Genomic DNA, 21,736 nt, shown 5'->3' on the forward strand with positions numbered 1-21,736 from the left:
AATATATACAAGTGCAACTGTTATTCCACTAACTTTTTTCCACTCACTTTCTTAAAGTTTCTTAAACCCATGTGAAGGGGTGGATCGGTGCGGTATAGCGTATCGAGAAGGTCATACTTCACACCGTACAGAAAACTGTGGTATGACAAAAGCAATATCATACCAAATTTTCGGTATGGCTAATTTTTGATACTGTTACCTTACCGTTATTGCGGTGTACCACACTTTTTACGGTATATCGAAGTATGGTACGGTATGTCGTAATACCTTTATCCAAAAAGAATCTATTTTATACACAAACTATTTAAAAGTAGGGTTTTCAAAGACTTTTTCTTTTTAATTCTATTTTATATATAAAGGGAATATGATCCAAACAAGAACATATCTAAATCCAAAAATGCAGCTCAAATCTTGGCCTTAGGATTACGTGATCTAATGGTCAATAATTAATACTCCCTCCGTCCCCAAAAAATATGCACTTTGGATTCGACACGAGTTTTAATGTAAAATTGGTAAAGTAAGAGAGATGTAGAGAGAAAAAGTAATTAAAAGTATTGTTAGTGGAGATTGGGTCTCACCTTAATAGAGAGAAAAGAGTTTCTAGAATTAAAAAGTGCATATTCTTGTGGGACGGACTAAAAAGGAAAGAATGCATATTTTTGTGGGACTCATATTTTTGTGGGACTGAGGGAGTAAAAAACACGGAAGGCTATTATTAATCAGTTTTATGTCATTTTATAAAATTTGGGTTTGATGTCATTTTTAGATCATTTTAGGTCATCATTTATTAAAATGACCTAAAAATAAACTAACAATAACCTAAAACGACATTTGTATGCTTTTGTTCTGCGTTTCTATATTTAGATATAGTTTTGTATAGATTAAAATCCTATTAAATATAATAACATATTTATATAATATTTCGACATATAACGATTTTTCGGTATGCACTAAGGATTCTATATACCGAATCTACGGATTCTATATATAGAATATTCGGTATATTACGGTATACCACGGTATAGAAAAATTGATACTGTTACCGTACTGAAAGATTTTAGTATGATATCATACCTTACCGAAGATTGCGGTATACCAGAAACTAATATTTACAGTATTTTTTAATATAATAAGTGCGGTATTTCGATATTTTTTTCTACCCTTCCCGATTCCCGCACATTATTTATTATTGCTCGACAGAGTCTAGTGGAGTTGGGTCACAAATATGGATCGGGCACAGCTTCTGTTGGTAGGTCTCCCCCTTTTCCTCTTTTGCTCCGATATCTTCAGCCTCTTCTCTCCGGCGCCGGTGAAGCCCGCCGCTCACCACCACCACCACCACCACCACCTCCACGCCGATTCGCAGCCACTGATCCAGCCACAGCATACGCCCCTGGAATTTACTACTCAGGTTTAACTTTGACTTTGATCAACAACAATTTGAGGATATGAATTGAAATTAGGTGAAGTTCTGTGATCGATTATACTGTTAGCATTGACTTCTGTTCGTGATATTACTGTAATCGAATTGAAATTAAGTGAAGTTCTCCGATCAATAATACAATTACAGGATATCAATTAAAATTAAGTTTCTTCTACTGATCTGATTACTGTGCTCGAATTGTTATGAGAGAATCATTTGTTTAGATTTTTGTATTATTCCTTCGTTCGCGGTCTTAGGTTTTGTTTAACTCCCTTATTTTGATTGAGATGGTGTGGACTCATCTATTAATGAGGATAGGGTTAACTATTCAATACTAACACACTTCTTTTCTTTTCCTTTTTGGTTCAGAAACCAAGTGGGATTGGTTATGGAAACACTGTTAGCATTGACTTCTGTTCATCTTGTTCTTACAGGTATTCATACATAAACTCTTCGTCCCATGGAAATAGACCATTTAGATTTGACACGGGTTTTAATATGTAATTGGGAAAGTAAGAGAATGAGAAAAGGTTGTTGAAATTGTGTAGTGGATGGCGGGGTCCATAAATGATAAAATAAAAAAGGAGAAAAAAGTTACCATAAATGGATATGGACTATTTCTATGGGACAATCGAAAAAGGAAATATGGCCTATTTCTATGGGACGTAAGGAGTATATATATTCAGTTATTATCGAAGTTCACTAGTTATGGACCTATGGTTGATGTTTATTGAAGAGAACAACAGAGAATGGTTAATATATGCTTGAGAGTTGAGAAGGTTGGAAGAATAACCGTGATGATTACAGAATGATCAAGAATGGAAAGTCAGTGAGATTGAAGACTATGAAAAATAAAGTTTATCCTGTCTTGTAATAGTACATTTATCTGCTTCTATTTTGGCAGAGGGACTGCAGTCACAATGAAGAATATGTTAGAAAGTCAGTTTCCCGGGATCAATGTTGTTCTTGGAAATTATCCTCCTCCTCTGCCTAAGCGCATGTTGAGCAAGGTTGTACCGGTGATACAATTTGGTGTGATTGGCATCATAATGGGTGGTGAGCATATTTTTCCGAGGCTAGGATTTACTGCACCACCCCAATGGTACTATTCCATGCGTGCAAATAGATTTGGGAGCATGGCAAGCACTTGGCTACTTGGAAACTTCCTTCAGTCCTTCCTGCAAAACTCTGGGGCTTTTGAAGTGTACTGTAATGGTGAACTGGTAATGTTCCTCCCACCTCTCATCGGTAATAGTTAATAATATGTAACAGCTGGTAGTTTGTGCTGATAAATTTCAATCATCAACTTGTTTAGCTTGATACTGGAAGTATTTGCTTTGGGAAATATTGCTTCTCTAGCTTTGTAGTCTGTTGGAAGGATCTGATGTTTCATAGTATTTGCCTATATTTTGAAACTATAGCATTTACGGGGATGCAATCTGTTTAGTAATATGCTGAAGATATAGTGAGATTAGAAATAATTAGGGTTTGTGATCACTTTCTCTGGCAGTTGAATTGTATATACTGTGGCGGTAGATGTGGTTGTGATCACTTTTTAGTGCCTTGCCCCTCGAAAGGTGCAATGTTGCCCTCTAGTTAGTGATTGCAAAAGGTGTTACTTGTTGGTTTCGTCCATCTAGGATAAGAGCATCTCCAAGGGAGAGGGTAAATGGAGAGGTAAAGAGAAATAACTACCATATTTACCTCTTCTTTATAAAATTTCATGCTCCAATGGAAAGGGTATTTGAGGAGGTATTATACCTTCTTTCATTTTGAGAAGATATCTTTACCTCTTCTTGATAAAAAATGTATAAAGTTAGTTATTTTGTTTGCTTTTCTAATATACCTTCTTTCCTTGGAATCCATTACTTTTTAAGAAGGTATAATAACCTTTTTGAGAAGGTAAATGAGAAATATACATTCTCAATATATCTTTCCCCCTTGGAGATGCTCTAACAACATAAGCTTTGGTTTGTAGTAATTCAATGTAAGGCTTGTCATATTTTGGAAACAGGTGGTGTTTGAATGGTTGCATACATTACTGTTTTCTACCAAATGATTCCTGAATCCGTTGTTTCTCTTATGCAGGCGTTCTCTAAACTTAAGGAGAATAGGTTCCCTGGAGAGATAGAGTTGAAAGAACTCGTTACTCGAAGGATTGTTAATGCAAGAGTGATAATCTGATTTTTATCGGTGATGCTCGTAGGATTGTTAATTCAAGAGTGATCATCTGGTTTTCATCGTTGATGGGTCTTAGAAGGGCGAGTTATAAGATGATAGTCGCTAAACACAAGTTTTAATCTGTAACTTTTGGGTTTTTTCAAATGGCACGATGTGTGTACAATTTGGATCATTAGTACTCGTTTACAAATGCATATGATGCTCCTAGAGCTTCTATCTTGCAGCAGTTTCCATATTGAATTCCATCACAACAAAATACTGGGCATGAATGAAAAGCAAGTCGCAACAATGGTATAAATAAATAGAGGCAGGTAGCCCATAAGCCAATTCTAATTGTACAATGCATTTCCTGCAAAAAAGTGGAGACTAAATTACTCTCACAATCATAATATTTAGCCATAAAAAAATAAAAATCCTCATTCACTCTGACGTGATATACATGTAGGCTGATTTCACATATATGTGCTTACTGAAGTTGTGTAATTTACAAAAAAGAAAGAAGAGTTCCATGCTGCTGTGTGGTAGCAACGAAGCCCTGCCCTCATATCCAGCATTCTCAACGGCGAATTTCCAGAATGTTTCTATATTTGATACCACTTCTTGTTTTCCATTGCCTTGACAAGCTCATTGGCTAGGGAGGCGAAGTTTTCAGCTCCGTTTTGTAGGTCTTCTGTTCGTCTACTAATTTTCTGCAGGAAGAAAGACAAGAGAATAGCCTTCTGTTATGGATGATCCATGGCTTAGATTATTGAACCCACATTTCGAATTACCACGAAGACATCAATAAATACCCAAAACTGGTTATGAATCAGTATGTGGCATCATGAAAAATCACGGAAGGATATAAAAATCAGAACCGAAATAGTTTTTGTCTAGAGTTCAATATGTGAGGCCCCTCACCCTGTTACAGCTCTTTTGCTTTAAATATAAAAGAGATAATAACAATATGGACCTTCCGCCAACATATACGCTGAGGAACGACACTGATTTCCTAGGGGTGAAAATGTGTGGTTATTCTTATAATTCTAGATTTCTAAGGGGAGTTCGGTTGACAAGATTAAATCTCATGATTAAATGTGTATCATGTTTGGTTCATAAGATTGAGTCCCACAACTTAATCCTAAATGGATAGACTCATGATAATTAGTCATAGCCTCCCCCCTCCAACTAAAATAATCCCACAACTTAATCCTAGATGGATAGTCTCATGATATTAGTCATGGCAACCAAACGCCACCTAAGTGGACAAAGATGTCTATCATGGTTCACCTATCACTATCACTATCACTATCACTATCACTATCTTTCGAGTTTATCTCGCTTATATCTTAGTCACACTGCCAAACAAACCCTCACTAATTCCAGCTTCTAATTTGGTTTATTTCATCCCCTATTATGGTTTGTTACCATCTATTTGCTGCATTTTATTTCTTTGTTTCTTAACTCTTTTTACTTGGTCATCATCTACCTGAAGTTATTAGTACAAACAATTTAAGCTTAGGATCATTCTTTTGCAGATATGTGACCTCAAGCTTCTCTTGGCGTTCCATAAGCTTGTTTTTTGCTTGTCCAGCTGCAGACGAGGCATCCTGGAAATGGAAACACAGATCGATCAATAAATGATTAAATAGCATATAGGGGTGAGAGCTGAAAGAACCAAAGGCATAAATTACCTCCGTTTTTCTGTATGTAGCAATGATCTCTTCCCGCGTTCTAACTCTGGGTTTAATCTCCACATCATCATCAAACAATTTTTGTCGTTCCGTTTTTGTGTCTGCAAGATAGTAGAAATCTCTTTTATTCCAAGAGTTGTCCAAATTACAAAAATAGCCAACCAAAACAACATCTCGTATACCTTTATTTTTCTTATCTAATTCGTGGGGTGAAGCAGATGTCGAAGGCCCAGGCTCATCAATGTCAATATCATCTGTAAACATGTACTGTTAGCCACATAGGTCAAAACAAGAAAGAATTCATAAAACACTGATAAAGCTCTAAGCAAGATAGCAGATTAAGACATGAGGTACCATAGCAGAAAATTATTCAAAAAATGGCAGAGATGAGTAAAACCTATGGTAAGCTCAATAGCTTCTGGTTCATCTGCTGTTGATAATGCCCCTGGAATTATGTTCCTTTCGAAGATCTCTTCAAGGTGACCATAATCAGCACTAGAATCAGCGTTGTTTGGTTTTGGTGCTCTTAATCCTTTTACAATACCACCGAGAATGCCAGGATTAGCTCTCTGCAATAAAAAGTCCATCAGAACCACCAAAACTGAAAATTGAAACACATAAACACTGAGAAAACAACAGTCAGTCAGCCTTCTTAACCTTTTTTCTCTTACGATCAGAAGATATACTGATCGCAGCATTGGCAGCAGTTGCAAGCACTTCATCATGAAGACTGGGAAGGGATTCTGGGATCCAAGAAAATAAAAACCTCATTAATTTTTTGCATTCTGATGATTGTATAGCAACCAATTAAGTACTGACGAAATGGTAAAAACATGAGTAATACCTGAAGTCATTTTGACCCTCCAAAAGGGAAACAAATGCCACTTCGGAGCCATTTGCCTGTGTGGAACATCCAATAAGAAAAGACATTTTTATAGAGTGCATAACAGAACTACAAACAATGAATCCATTAAAATATGCACTTTTTAGTTTGTCCTACTCAAGATATGCACTTTTTATATTTGGAAATAAAACCCTCTCCCCTCTCTCATTAAAATATTCAACTACCTTTTTCTCTCTACTTACTCCACCTAACAACTCCTCCTAAAATCCCGTGCCACGAGAAGGTGGACATCTTGAGTGGGACGGAGCTAGTACTCGCAGAATAGGCCATTTATAATAATTACCAATGCAATGTGTAAGTTTTCGGCAGAGCTGATCATCCTTTCCAAGTTTGGCTTGAAGTTCCACCTTAACTGTGACCGTAAAGAAAATTCTTTCACCAATTCCAGATAAGGCAAAGATCTGCATAAGAGTCCCATTGACGGTGAGCTTCGGTAGGAGATATCCAGAACACCAAATTCTAAAGTAAAGTATTCTGATAAAAGCTACAGTCTCAGCTGGATGGAGTTCAAAGAAGGCAGGAAACCTGATCTCCATTTCTCCTGTCTGGTAGAATACTGCCAACCCACCCACATGATCTGTCCGGAACACAGAAGTCCAACAACAGGGCTTGGATAGTTTGACTTTGTATATATATTTGCTTTGGCCCTGATCAACCAAATCATGTTAGAAAAACACAACATCAAACAAAAGGAAAGATGAAAAATGTGAGACTTACTTGAACCACAGACTTTGCAGGGTATATGAGTAGTTTATCTCTGCAACAAACCAGAATAAGCAACTCCTTCAAGCTTAATGTAGATGGATTTTTATCCAGAGCATGGTCTTCATTTTTACATTTCTCACTCCGTTGATCAACATTTAGCAAAGGCTCATTTTTCAGTATATCGTCCTTTTTGTTCGGTTGCTCATCTACAAAACTACAAGCTGTCGTCTGGTTTTCTGAAAAACAAAAAGGCCAGTAAGTGAGGGGGTTCATCACAGGAAGAGAAAATAAATCATTTATAATATGATATACTTACCTATAAAATGCAAAGAAATTGCTGTTGATTTCTTCAACTGTATTGGCCTTGAGCTAATCATGCTACCATTATTGCCATCAATAACATATATACCTCCTTCCTTGGTCAATACGAATATAGACTCTCCTCTCTCTGGAATTATTGGTGCAGATTCATTTCTTTTCTTGGGCATTTCATACTCAAAAGCTTTATACGCTACAGATATTACTGGGGATGTTTGTAAAGAGTCTGTTATAAACGCAACAGATGATGACTGCACATTTACCACTGCAATCTGAAACAGTACACGTAAGCCTGTAAGAATGTATCATGCACATGATAACTATAAGTAGGGCTGTCAAAACGGGAATCCGGTATAGGGAATACCCGACCGGAAATAGGACACCTGATACCCACAAAACGTCAGGATGCTGGCCGGGACAGGATATGGTGGTATTTAAGCTTTGCGGGTATACCCAATTACCCACGCACAGCTATAATTAGTACTCCCTCCGTCCCAAGGAAGATGACCCCTTCCTTGGGCGGCACAAGAATTTATGCAACTTTATTTTGTGTGTGAAGTGGAGTTTGTAAAGTAAGAGAGATGGAATAAAGTAGAGAGAAGGGTGTTTCCATTTTTAGTAATGAGTCATCTTGGTTGGGACAAACCAATGGCGTCTTGTCAAAATAATCGAAGGGTGTGGGTATCCGAACCTATCGGGTGTTATACCCGATGCGGGTTTTCGGGGTACCCGCGTTGCACTTCGGGTCGGGTTCGTGTATCAGAATATGTGGTTTCTCCGGTGCTGGTACCCAAAATTTCGGGTACAGATGCCCATTTGGACACCCCCTAACCATAACTTATTACTTAATCGAGAAGATTCATGTACAACGATAAGTCTGGAGCCTTGGTTTATAAATTTTAGTGCCTGAACTCCTGATTTATGAAGATTGAAAACAGCTCCACACCTGGGTTCCTGAACTTGAGCAGAACTGCGAACTGCATGGAGTCATGATAAATATCAAGGAAAAAAAGCCAGATTATGGCCTTCATGAAATTGTCCTCTCAGCATGCCGATATCTTCAATTTAACTTTGTCAAATAATAGGGAAAAACATAAAACTCATAGACCGACATAACAGTTTTCAAGTTTTAGACGTTTTATCATGTCAAGTATTATGTTCAATTGTTAAACCTGATAGTTATGTAGATTCTCCAAATTCATGGAACTTAGGGAATAATAACATGCTCTACTCCATACTGCTTGCCATTCCTTCAAAAAGACCGGAAGACAATGTTTCTAAAGGAAAATAGCAAATGAGTTAGGAATCTCTCTTACTTAATACTCTCATAGTTTCATATCATACTGTCATACAAAATATCTGAATATTGACTAGAAGCAAGTTAAACAAGGAGGATATGCATGGCACCAGATTTGTCTCAAGCGGAAAACATATTTCTAATGACATGCGCCATCAAAAGAAACTGTAAATCAAAGGTTAATTTACCTTCAGTTTTTGTTTCTGTGACAAAATGGATGGTTGTCTCATTGCTGCTGCAGAGTTCGTAAATTTCAACCTGCTTGAGAACAATCAAAGACAAGAAAGGATAGTGCACTGAGAGAAAGCTTTTCTTTCCGAGCATGTAACAACTTTAAGAATAATTTCTAACCCGACCGCATTCATTTGCAACAGCTAATCTCAACGTGGAGGAGCATAAATCAACTGTCGTCAATGAGCCACCAGAATCAACCAGATCTTCACTGTTAGCCTGTCATTTATAAAAAATCTGACATCAAGTTTGAAGATTAACTTTATAGCTCTACAGATCAACTAAATTCTAACCTCATTTGTCAAAACACAGAGAGGAGAAAAAACTGGATAAGTAACATCCCATATTCGAACTGATCCATCATCATAGCCAGCTACATACAGTTTCTGGACCTTGTAATCTTTTCCAAGTGACAGCGGATTTATTACACCTCCAGTTAAGGACCACCGTTTATTTCCAGGCAATGTTAATGTTGGACTTGCTACAGCTATCTAATTATACACAGACTAGTCGGTAAGAAGTAAGGATAAGAACCATTAAAATAAACCAGGACGAATCAGGATAATGTACAAACATTATCACCTCCAATCCTAGGCCCTCTGTGCTTCCATTTACATAAAAAAGCTCTGCCACTGTAATCAAAGGATCAACCGTGGGTATGGTAGCTGGAAAGTTTACAGCAGAGACAGGTACATTCTTCCCAGGCTGCAACTCTGAGGAGTATATACGTATACAACCAGGGTTTGACAATACAAACAGAGAAGCATGTGTAGAATTCCCAGTTGTACCAGCAGTTGGAACAATAATCATATCAGCAAAAGAACCATTAAGTGTGACGTCAGTACGGCCAGTGCATCTCACTGCTTCCATTCCAGATGACCATTCAAGACTTAGAACCTGCCCAAAAGGAGTTTCTGAGAACATCTCAAACTACTGACTAGTGTTATCATCATCTCAAATTTCTGCTAGAGGAGATTGTATTGTGAATCTAGTAGGTGTATGGCAGATCAAATAATAAAACCTCGCATATGCAGAGGCATAGGTGGCTTCAGTTTGTAATCTGTACGAAAGCTGGGTCTACATTATGAAATTGAAAAGATAAAACTAAATAAGTATAACCTAATTGTTTTTCATAAGCTATTTAAGTTCATTAGATTGCTGACATTTACCAAACACAATCTTCAATCAATCCACATATGTCGAATACACACCCTCTATTATTCCAGATAAATTTTCTCTGCATATCATAAGGCAGAAAAGACAAAAAGAAACACAAAAGTTTTGCAGGTTTCAAATCATATTTGGAACCCCCATGTTTGATAAGTCCAATAATTAACCTAAGAGTATCAACAATTATACTGAATAAATAATCTTAACTGAATGAAATATCTTTAAAGAGTTAAGATGATAACCTACCGTAACAACTTCCTCACTGCCTATCTCATCACCACCATATAAGAAGTTGACCTTCTCGGTGCTTACTGGATTTAGTGTTGTCCATCCAGTGTAAAACAATAACAGGTAGCCTCTATTCAGAAGAAGACAACTGCAGCTTGACAACATTTGGGGACATCCCAGCTTCTTGGTTTTTTATGGAAGAATCTTTTGACATATTCCAGAACAAAATATCCCCGTCCACATATCCCATAGCGAGAATGGACCCATCAGTTGATGCCCAACAGAGAGCACTGATTTCTTTCTCCTCTAAGTCAAGGGAAGGTTCATCGTCAACAATATCAGTAACCCCATCATTTGGGGGACAAACTTTATTTTTCAATTGCAGGACCTTATCACCTCGAACAACAACAGGTTGTGCTTCGACCACATCCCAGAGAACAATCAACCCACTCACATAAGCGATCAATACCCTACAGATATAGAAGCTTGTTAAGCATTGCAGAAGAATAGAATTTTCATCTTAAAGTTTAAATCCACCTAATCCATATAGTTTCCATCAAATTTGACAGGAGAAAATAAAAGAAAAACAGGGCATGATCGTATCTTACCTATTTCCGGAAGAATAGGGTTGAGGAAGGATCCCGACTATGGGTTGACCACTGGAGACTGGGATCCCAGTTGCTTCTGTTGAATGAGTATGAAAAAATTATTTACAGATGGCACCAACATGATAGGGAAGCAATATTGGACATCAAACAGAATATGTCTTTCACGTTCACCTTGGCTAACAACAGTAATTTATCATTGTAAAATAAATTATATTACATGCCTGTCTTTATTTTTGTGTGGCAGGCATTTTGGACCAGTGAGGGAAACATGCTTCTGTCTTATGTGCACAGTGTCATGAAGCAGAATTAACTTAACTTTAACAACCCATAGTCACAAGTAAGCTAATAATTCCGAGGACTTCAAAAGAACTTTTACAGAAAATAGCAGTTAGAACCTAAAGGTTACAAACTGGCTTTTACTGAACCAACAAAGCAAAATAAATTGACAGTAAGGGAAGCATGTCTTCACCTAAGTAATATTCGAGACTGTCAACAGTACTCACCAGCAAGAAAATCTGAAGATAGTTGATATGGCAGTCGCATAAGCTGTCCACTGTCTGCATCATACTTCAAAACAGACATCAATCCGTATTCTTCACCAACATACCTAGAAAGTACAGATTAGGTCAATCAATCTCCATGGTGGAGAGTTGCAATATATAATAATCGACTTTTAAACCATTCATACATAAATCAAGAGCCATTGATTACAGAGAAAGCAGTTACAATGGAGTCCCACTGTACGCTACATGCTATTGACCTCCTCTCTAGACTCCAAACCTGCACAATTATTTTCTGAAGATTCAGTATTCGCGTCAAAACTGCAATACAACCATAGCAACTCGGACTGCGTATTTGCGCTGACACTTTAGATGAATATTGTTTCAAAATAAAGGTTGCTTTGCTTGAAATGAAAGAACTAGTTTGGTAGTTAATCAAATTTATAAAGCTAAAGTGAATGATACTACAATTATTTAGCAAAAAAATGATGCTTCAAACTGATCGATGTGTGAGAATGTAAAGGATTTACTTTATAACAATGTGGATTATGATGTGTACATTTTAATGAGTACTAAGACACTGAGTTGTGATTCCAGATAACCAGATATCTGAAGCATGTTTTCAGTGACCAATAATGAAATATCAAGAGAAATACGCATACCTGAATATCATTGTCGCTTGTAATGCTAACTATGAAGCCTTGATTTTGCAGAAACTGCAAAAGAGAAGTAGAAAACTATAATTTTCAAACATATTAACAACATAAGAGAGACTGATACGATCCCAACCAAACCTCAAGCAATGCTGGAGCCGGCAGTAGAACCCCAAGCAATGCTGGAGCCGGCAGTAGAACCCCAAGCAACGCGGGAGGTGGAACAGAGCAGGGAGAGTGCAGAGGACATGCGGACAAAAGGAGTGCGTGCGGAAGCTTCCATCGCGAAGTCGAGGCCGACGAGGAACGCGAAGCCTCCGAGCAGATTCGGCGACTTCGTCGCCAAGTAGCGATTTCCATAATTATCTTTATTTTATTTTAAGTAGGAGTCGAACCTTAGCATTTTATTTTGGGAATATTTTATTAATTATTTTTGCAATTGAGTCGAGCGTAAATTAGAAGCTCCGTCGGGTTTTCTTGTTGGTTCTTTCCCGATGTTTGGATTAGGTCGAACCAAACCTAGGGTCCGTAGAATATAAATAGGGCTATTTTGTTCATAACCAAGGAAGGAATAAAAATATTGATTGCCCAACATCTTGTTGATAACTTGTGAAACAATCTTCGAACTCGATTGCCTGACGGGGAAGACTCGATTGCCTGAACAGGGCGCCGGAACGTGGGATTGCCGCCGAGAGAGAGATCGGGGCTGTTGAGGGAGGAAGCCCTTAACATCTGGTGCTTGCATTGGAACTCATGAGACGCTACAACACCTACGGTAGGACGGGTTGGGGTCAATCCCGACGTGGCCAGCCGTCGAATCGCCGTGATACGGGTGGGTTTAATCAGCCCCCGTTTGAAGATTTGGAGATGGAGACCGGACCAGGGGACGGGGTGCAGCACGGCGACACCTTTAACACTAAACTGGACCGATTGTTGGATCGATTCGATAAATTGGACGTGTGGAGGGACGAGACAGATCGGAGGTTTGAGAATTTGGAACCAATTCTCTCCCGCGAGACAGAACCTCCATCGAGACATGACGATTGGGAGGAGTATGAGGATAGGGATGTTCGGGAAAGGAAGGCGTGGGACAGAGGGTATAAGCCTCGCCACCAGAACGCAGGTCGACCGACGCCTGGGACCAATCGGGGTTGGGCTCTTCCCGTAACAGGTTTGACGGGTTCAATCAGGCCTTTGACCGCCCACCGTCATGTTGGGATCCTCCCCAGCGCTTTCACTCACGGGAATCAGCCTCTGATACAACAGACAGCGTGAGGATGGCTGCACCGCGATTTGATTGCTCTGACGCGACAAGTTGGGTGTCGAGAGTCCAGTATTATTTTAATCACCTATTGATGCCAGATGCACAGCGATTACACTATGCGGTGATATTGTTTGATCCCCCGGCATCGGAGTGGATCTTTAACTATTGTGCGAACAATGAATTCGTCACGTGGCAGGAGTTTTTGGAGGACGTACGACATCGCTTTGACAGACAGAGTTTTCAAGACTATTTTGGCTTACTTGCAAAATTGACACAAACGGGGTCGGTGCTCGAGTATCATGATACTTTTGAAAAATATCTCAACCGGGTTCAGGGCATTCCGGAGAAAAAGTTGTTCACTCTGTTCGTGGCAGGTTTGAGGCCGGATATGCAAGAACGGTTGCGCCTCCATCGCCCGCCGTCTCTGGCTGCGGCGATGGCTTTGAGCTTGGAACTGGCTGACTCTTTGGGCGATCGACAGCCACCACAACAGACTTCTCGTCGACCTTGGCAGAACAGAGATAGCCGAAATCAAACGGGCCCGATTTCCAGCCAACCGACGACTCACACTACCGCCAACCAGACTCCGCAGCCTACCCGGGGCGGTGTTCCCGACCCCCCTCGCCAACCTCTGATCCGCGTGTCTCAAGCTGAGAAGGCAGAGCGTGCGAGGCTGGGTCTCTGCTACTTTTGCCCGGAGAAGTGGGTCGTTGGTCACGTGTGCAAGCAGCGACTCCTCTGCTATGCCGATGAGTCAGACGAGGTAGAAGACAGCGAATTAGACAAACTTACCACGGAGGAAGGCGCAGACACGGAGGTAGCACACATCCATACAATGCATGAGGGTCGACGATCACGACCGCTGAAGGTGATAGGGACAATTCAGGATCGGGAAGTGTGCGTTTTGATTGATACAGGGAGCGATCGGAATTTCATACATCCGCGAATTGTGGAGGTCTTACACCTATCACTTTCGCCTATACGCCCGTTTAGAGTAATTGTGGGGAATGGCGAGGCTCTGCTTTGCTCTCACATTTCAAAGCAAACGAAATTGGTGATACAAGGGACGAAACCCATCAACGTCAGACCGTATCGCTATCCTTATTTTCAGAAAAATGAAATTGAACGACAGGTCAGAGACATGCTTGAACAGGGTATTATTCAACGAAGCAACAGCCCTTTCTCGTCGCCCGTGCTCCTTATTAGGAAGAAGGATGGAACGTTTCGTTTTTGCATCGATTATCGCGCTTTGAATAGTGCAACAGTCCCAGATCATTTTCCAATTCCGACCGCAGATGAACTCTTTGACGAGCTAGGGAAGGCTCGAATCTTCACTAAGTTGGATCTACGTTCGGGGTACCATCAGATAAGAATGCATGACGAGGACGTGTTCGCACTCATGATGGCCATTTCGAGTTTTTGGTCATGCCTTTCGGTCTCACTAATGCACCCTCGACTTTTCAGGCGGCTATGAATGCTATTTTTCAACCAATGCTCCGGAAGTTTGTCATCGTCTTCTTCGACGATATTTTGGTCTACAGTCCGACGACGGAGGCGCACCGGCAGCACCTGGCCGCTGTTCTGGACGTGTTGCAGAAGAACAGTTTCTTCGTGAAGTTGTCGAAGTGCTCTTTTTGTAGCCCCACGGTGGAGTATTTGGGGCATTTAATCGGTGAAGGACTGGTGAAAGCCGATCCGAGTAAGATTTCAGCCATGACAGCCTGGCCGAAACCCAAGTCTGTGAAGCAGCTCCGAGGCTTTTTGGGTTTGACGGGCTACTACCGTCGTTTTATTGCAGGCTACGCTATGATTGCGGCTCCGTTGACCGAGTTGCTCAAGAAGGATTCCTTCAACTGGTCTACTGACGCTGAGACGAGCTTCGGGAACTTGAAAATAGCGATGACCTCGGCACCGGTTCTTCGTTTGCCGGATTTTGACCGGCAGATCTGTATAGAGACGGACGCGTCTGATGTGGGCATTGGGGCAGTGTTGTTACAGGATGCGCATCGCATAGCTTACTTCAGCAAGAAGTTGGGTCCTCGACGTCGGGTGCCTTCTACGTATCACAAGGAGTTGTACGCGATCGTGGAGGCGGTACAAAAGTGGCGCCAGTACCGCTTGGGGCGTGAATTCGTGATCCAGAGCGATCAAAAGAGCTTAAAGGAGCTACTACAGCAGGTGGTCCAAACCCCGGATCAACAGCTCTATGTGCGAAAGTTAATGGGGTACAAATTCAGGATAGAATACAAAAAAGGCACTACTAATCGTGCGGCGGACGCCCTTTCCCGCCGCGCTGACCCACGCGACGCGGTCTCCGAGATCAGTGGAGCGAGCGTGGAGCAGTGTTGTTAGGGTCGAGGGTCGCACCGGGTCGATAAGGTGAAAATTCGGGTCGCGGGTCGACGAGTCGACTGGGTCGAGAGACCCACTAATCTAGGCTAATTTTTTTGCCTTTTAATATTAAATCAAATAAATATATTAGTCTAATGTTTATAATATATCAAATAATATAAATGTAGACGTAATTCATGTAAATAGAGACAAAATGGAAAATAGAAAATATCAAAACAATTCATAAGTCATAAGTATAACACAAAATAAATAATTGAACCCATTATCTGAAAATGTCAAAAGAAAGTTATATATCATCTGCACTTAGATGATAGTCATCTTCTCCTTCATCAAATTCTGCTCCAACCAAGTTTATATCTTCATTCTCTTCATCTTCATCCACAAGAATACGAGTAGACTTGGAGCTTGAGGCATGATCTCGAGTATTTGTGTTGCCTCTAGTATTGTGAGATGGCTCCAACACTTAAAATACGAGAAAATTTTGGTTGTAGGGGCTTTATTATATTATCTTTGACTTTTAAAAATAGAAATTATTTCTATTTTGTTTCAACACTTAAAATTAGAAAGTTTCTATTTTAAGAAATTTTATTTTTCTCTAATGAAGTAGAACTCATTCTCCACTAAGAATGCTTTAATCGCTTTTTGTTTTATCTTTTGTTTACTTTAATAATTGTTTAATAAAACATGCGCGGTTTCATAAATTTCAAATTTTCAGAAACGAAGGTAGTACTCCTATATAAATTTAGTTACAATTTTATACATAAAACTAGTTCAATACATAAATTAAAATGTTATCATAAAGTAGTGAGTAAAATTAATTCTATATAATAAATCACAATATCCTATATAAATTTAATTACAATATTAATGCACATTTTTCATATTTTCATATTTTCATTCTTAATTTCACATAATAATAATGTACTAGTATACATGAAATATTATGAAAACTAAACAAAATTTTCCATAATTTAATCGGCCATCATTTATTTAAAACTAAGTAGTCAATTTGAAATTTTATGTCCACTAAACAAAAATCTAAATTAACACATCACATTTTACTTTTCTTTGACCAAAATTAACACAGCACATTTATTTTTCCATTAATAACTGCATTTGAAAGTACGATACCACAACTCCCAATAAAGAAAGCTTTTATTATAATAATAACTATATTAATTTTATTACAATTGTCTTCTTCCTCGCGCTGCCTGCCGCCATTGTTTCTCTTTTTCCTCTGCAACTTTTTGCTCCCACGTTGCTTAAGCCCTCCCCCACCTCTTACTGGGTCCGCCCCTGGTTAGGGCGACCCACCCGAAACGCTCGACCCCGCCGACCCGGGCGACCCAGCGCGACCCATGCATCTCGATCAACCCACCCATGTTGGGGCGGTGATGGTCTCGACCCGGGCGACCCAGGCGACCCGAGCGACCCGAACGCCAAATTAACAACACTGGCGTGGAGCTCGAGGATGAGCAGGCCGACGGGGCTCTCCTGACAGCAGCCGTCTGTCCGGTCCCGCAGCTGATTGATCTATTACGCAGCGAGACGGCGTCGTCTCCGGAGATGCGTGAGATGATGAAGGAGATCAACGAGGGACGTGCCACACCTCATTTATCGTGGGTGGATGGGTTGGTTTACTATAACCAGTGTTGTCAAAATGTCGTTCGGGTCACTCGGGTCGCCTGGGTCGAGACCATCACCGCCCCAACATGGGTGGGTTGATCGAGATACAAGGTCGCCGCTGGGTCGCCTGGGTCGAGTGGGTCGCCTGGGTCGAGTGAGTCGCCTGGGTCGCCCTAAACACATGTTATCTCTGATTTTCTCAAATCTCTCACATATTTTCTGTCTCTCTCAATCACAATTCTCTATATATATGCATGCACCACATCAAACTTTTCAAACCTACTTTCTACACTTTAGAATTCGGCCTCTTCATTCCTAAACAAATAAACAATTCAAAGATCTTTTGCTGCCACCCTTCATATATTCATTTGTTTTGATATTTTCAGACAATGGTTTCAATTATTTATTGTGTTATGACTTATGAATTGTTTTGATATTTTGATCATTTCTATTTTCCATTTTATCTCTATTCACATGAATTGCGTCTACATTTATATTATTTGATGTATTATAAACATTAGAGCAATATATTTATTTTATTTAATATTAAAAGGCAAAAAAATTAACCTAGCTTTGTGGGTCTCTCGACCCCGTCGACTCGTCGACCCACGACCCGAATTTTCACCTCATCGACCCGGTGTGCCCTGCGACCCTAACAACACTGACTATAACAGACGGATTTTTGTGGGATCCCGTCTTCGGCGCGTACGCCGATCATGACCGAATATCATTGCTCCCAATCGGCGGGTCATCCGGGTTTTGAAAGGACTCTACGTCGCGTTACCGCCGAGTTCTATTGGCCGAACATGAAAAAGGAGATTCGACGATTCGTCGAGGCGTGTGTTATATGCCAAACTACAAAGTATTCTACTCAAAAGCCGGCTGGATTGTTACAGCCATTACCGATTCCGTCATAGGTTTGGGAGGACGTCTCGATGGACTTCATTACGGGACTGCCTCCGTCGCGAGGGTACACGGCCATCATGGTTGTCGTGGATCGTTTATCCAAATACGCCCACTTTGCAGCCCTGCCAACACGTTTTGATGCCTTGCGGGTCGCACATTTATTTGTTAACACGGTGGTGCGTCATCATGGATTTCCCAAGACCTTGGTCTCGGATCGTGATTCTGTGTTCTTGAATAAAATTTGGGAGGAAATTATGCGGCTAAGTGGTACGAAGTTGAACTTTTCGACGACATACCATCCTCAGTCGGATGGTCAAACGGAGGTACGAAATAGGGGCCTCGAGCAGTATCTGCGAGCTTTCGCTGGGGATCGCCCTTCTAAATGGACTAATTTCCTACCGTGGGCTGAACTGGCGCTTAATTGCTTCTATCACGCGGGTCTGGGCACGTCACCGTTCAAAGCTCTATACGGGAGGGATCCGCCCAGTCTGGTGTTTGCACCGCCGTTAGCCGCGACTCCTCCGTCAGTGGCGGATCTGATCAGGCAGCGGAGTGAGCTACTGGTTCAGCTTTGCAAGAATCTAGCTCGCGTACGGCAACGTATGCAAGAGTCGGCGAATAAGCATCGTCGACATGTGGAATTTGTGGCGGGAGATATGGTGTTACTCAAACTTCAACCGTATCGTCAGCATTCGGTTGCGCGGCCATTGTCAGCGAAATTGGCGCGTCGATATCACGGGCCATTTGAGGTGATGGAGCGGATCGGGCAGGTGGCTTATAGGCTGCGGCTACCGGAGGGGAGCAGGATTCATAACGTGTTTCATGTGAGCCTTCTTCGCCCGTTTGTAGCTGGAGATTCAGAGGAGCCGCGGGGTGATTTGCCGTCTGAATTTTCGGGGAACGTCCGGTGGTGTACCCGGTGCGTGTGCTGGAGAGGAGGCTGCTTTGGAATGGGGATCAGCCAGGGGAACACGCTTTGGTTCGGTGGTCGGACGGTACCGAGTCGCCGACTTGGGAACCAGTGGAGGCGCTTCGTCGGAGGTTTCCGAATGTCTTCCTTGAGGACAAGGATGTTGCTATGGAGAGGGGGGTTGATACGATCCCAACCGGACCCCAAGCAATGCTGGAGCCGGCAGTAGAACCCCAAGCAACGCGGGAGGTGGAACAGAGCAGGAAGAGTGCAGAGGACATGCGGACAAAAGGAGTGCGTGCGGAAGCTTCCATCGCGAAGTCGAGGCCGACGAGGAACGCGAAGCCTCCGAGCAGATTCGGCGACTTCGTCGCCAAGTAGCGATTTCCATAATTATCTTTATTTTATTTTAAGTAGGAGTCGAACCTTAGCATTTTATTTTGGGAATATTTTATTAATTATTTTTGCAATTGAGTCGAGCGTAAATTAGAAGCTCCGTCGGGTTTTCTTGTTGGTTCTTTCCCGATGTTAGGATTAGGTCGAACCAAACCTAGGGTCCGTAGAATATAAATAGGGCTATTTTGTTCATAACCAAGGAAGGAATAAAAATATTGATTGCCCAACATCTTGTTGATAACTTGTGAAACAATCTTCGAACTCGATTGCCTGACGGGGAAGACTCCCGCACACAATCTGTTCGATCAAACCGCCGACCCTGAACAGGGCGCCGGAACGTGGGATTGCCGCCGAGAGAGAGATCGGGGCTGTTGAGGGAGGAAGCCCTTAACAGAGACACACAACAAGATCACTAAGTATACGCACACCAACAGAAAATGACATTCTATCAGCACTACAAAATTTGAGAGAGAAAAAATTTCAAACTAATATGCCTTATAACAAAAACTGTTGGGATCATCTAAAGTCGTGAAACTGACCTCTAAGTATTTTAGAGGCAACAGCTTTGGAGAAATCTTAAGTCCTTCAATATTATCACCACCAATTACCTTGATCCTGCCATCCCTGTGAACAAATATTATGAATCAGATTCACGAGATCAGAAGGTATGTGGTTAATTGCTGCTGATACAGGAAAACCAAATAGTGGTTGACAATTGACAATGATTCAATAATCTGCCATCTCTCTCTAAAGTGATAAACTGCGAAAAAGACTCAGTCTGAATATGATAAATATAGGATAACTCAACCAAGCTTCATACAGAGAAAATACAAGAACAAATCTCAAGCATATGATACTTATAAGCCAAAATTCAACCAACCAATCCAACCAATTAGCACAAAAATCAACAGAATTAAGCAGAGAGTTACCCGCTATCACCCTAAAGAGAGCTTTCACAGCATAATATACATCAAACTCACTTTCACATTCAATAGCAACTCAACTTACGAAATTCCTAGCGCAAGGAACAGTTAAATAAGAGAAATGAGAACTGATCAGGAAAAGCAGACGCAAACTTACAATGTGGGATTTTTTCTTATTTTGTTCTAGAGCTGAGATATCATTCCTTGAGTGTACTGAACTTTTTTTTTGTTCCGGGTTTGGGAGAGACGCATGACCCTCATGCGTCTCTCTTTTAATGAGACGCATGATGATTATGCGTCTTTCATAAAGACGCATGAGGGTCATGCGTCTTTAAAAAAACGAAACAAAAGAGAGACGCATGACCCTCATGCGTCTTTATGAAAGACGCATAATCATCATGCGTCTCATTAAAAGAGAGACGCATGAGGGTCATGCGTCTCTCCCAAACCCGGAACAAAAAAAAAGTTCAGTACACTCAAGGAATGATATCTCAGCTCTAGAACAAAATAAGAAAAAACCCTACAATGTGCCAACGGCCAGTAGGCGCTGAATCGGATCAAAAGCGAGCATCGACGCCGTAGATGGAATTCCGTAGTGCACATTTATCCGGAAATTCAATTCATCCGGAGACAATGAACTCTTTCCATGGCGCTGAATCAATCACGCACACAATTCAAGTTCGATAAAATTGAGTGAGGGAAAAAACAGTGAAAGTCAAAGCAAAATTAGATGAATTTTGTTACCTCTTGACGATTAACGGTCTTCTGAAATAAGCGTTTCTTGAACATGGCGATGTTGAGCTTATCGTCGGCGAGGAAAGATCGGAGTTTGGAGTATAATTGAATTCGACGTGAAGCTTCGCGTTTTGTTTGAGAGTGGAAAGATCAGAATACATGGGTGGACTCACTTCTCGGTTTGTACGCTACAAAGTGCACTCTATCGAAGACATAGTAAGCACGGGGAAAATCGGGTTTATGGGGGAGTTTACACTAAAGATTACATAAATGTACCCATTTTGTTATCTATTCCATAAATGAGAAAAACGCCTATGAAATTGGCGTGTCTTTAAGTAAAAACGCCAATAGTACTGGCGTGTTTTCAGGTAAATACGCCAACGTAGTTGGCGTTTTATACTTGTGTCGTATTTTGGGCGTATTCTCTCCGATTGCAATTACGATAAAAAATGCCAACTTGGTTGGCGTGTATAAATAAAAAAACGCATTTGTAATTGGCGTGTTATCGTTGTTGAAACGACGAACAGATTGGCGTTTTCCTAAAAGACGCCAACACGAGTGGCGTATTTACTAAATCATTAAAAACGCCAACCTGAGTGGCGTGTTTACTCAGGGTCATATAGCAGGCGTTCCTCCCCCAAATCGCGAAAATCTCACCATACACACCCTTCGCGATTTCTCCAGCGGCGCGCCTCCTCTCCGTGATTTCGGCCTACATTCATCAATCGGTGCT

General features: G+C 41.0%; 1 protein-coding gene and 1 pseudogene across 1 annotated transcript; one reads left to right on the forward strand and one right to left on the reverse strand.

Moving 5' to 3' along the window:
- Positions 1-1,214: 1,214 nt before the first annotated feature.
- Positions 1,215-3,823, forward strand: LOC121799235 (selT-like protein). Its single transcript, XM_042198562.1, has 4 exons — positions 1,215-1,411; positions 1,793-1,857; positions 2,328-2,646; positions 3,512-3,823. Exons 1-4 carry the CDS (start codon positions 1,226-1,228, stop codon positions 3,605-3,607), a joined length of 666 nt encoding a protein of 221 aa, XP_042054496.1. The 5' UTR covers positions 1,215-1,225; the 3' UTR covers positions 3,608-3,823.
- Positions 3,824-3,975: 152 nt separating this feature from the next.
- On the reverse strand, positions 3,976-21,072 carry LOC121800881 (annotated as a pseudogene).
- Between the last annotated feature and the right edge of the window lie 664 nt (positions 21,073-21,736).

The sequence above is a fragment of the Salvia splendens genome, chromosome 4 (assembly GCF_004379255.2).
Source record: "Salvia splendens isolate huo1 chromosome 4, SspV2, whole genome shotgun sequence".
NCBI classification, from domain to species: domain Eukaryota; kingdom Viridiplantae; phylum Streptophyta; class Magnoliopsida; order Lamiales; family Lamiaceae; genus Salvia; species Salvia splendens.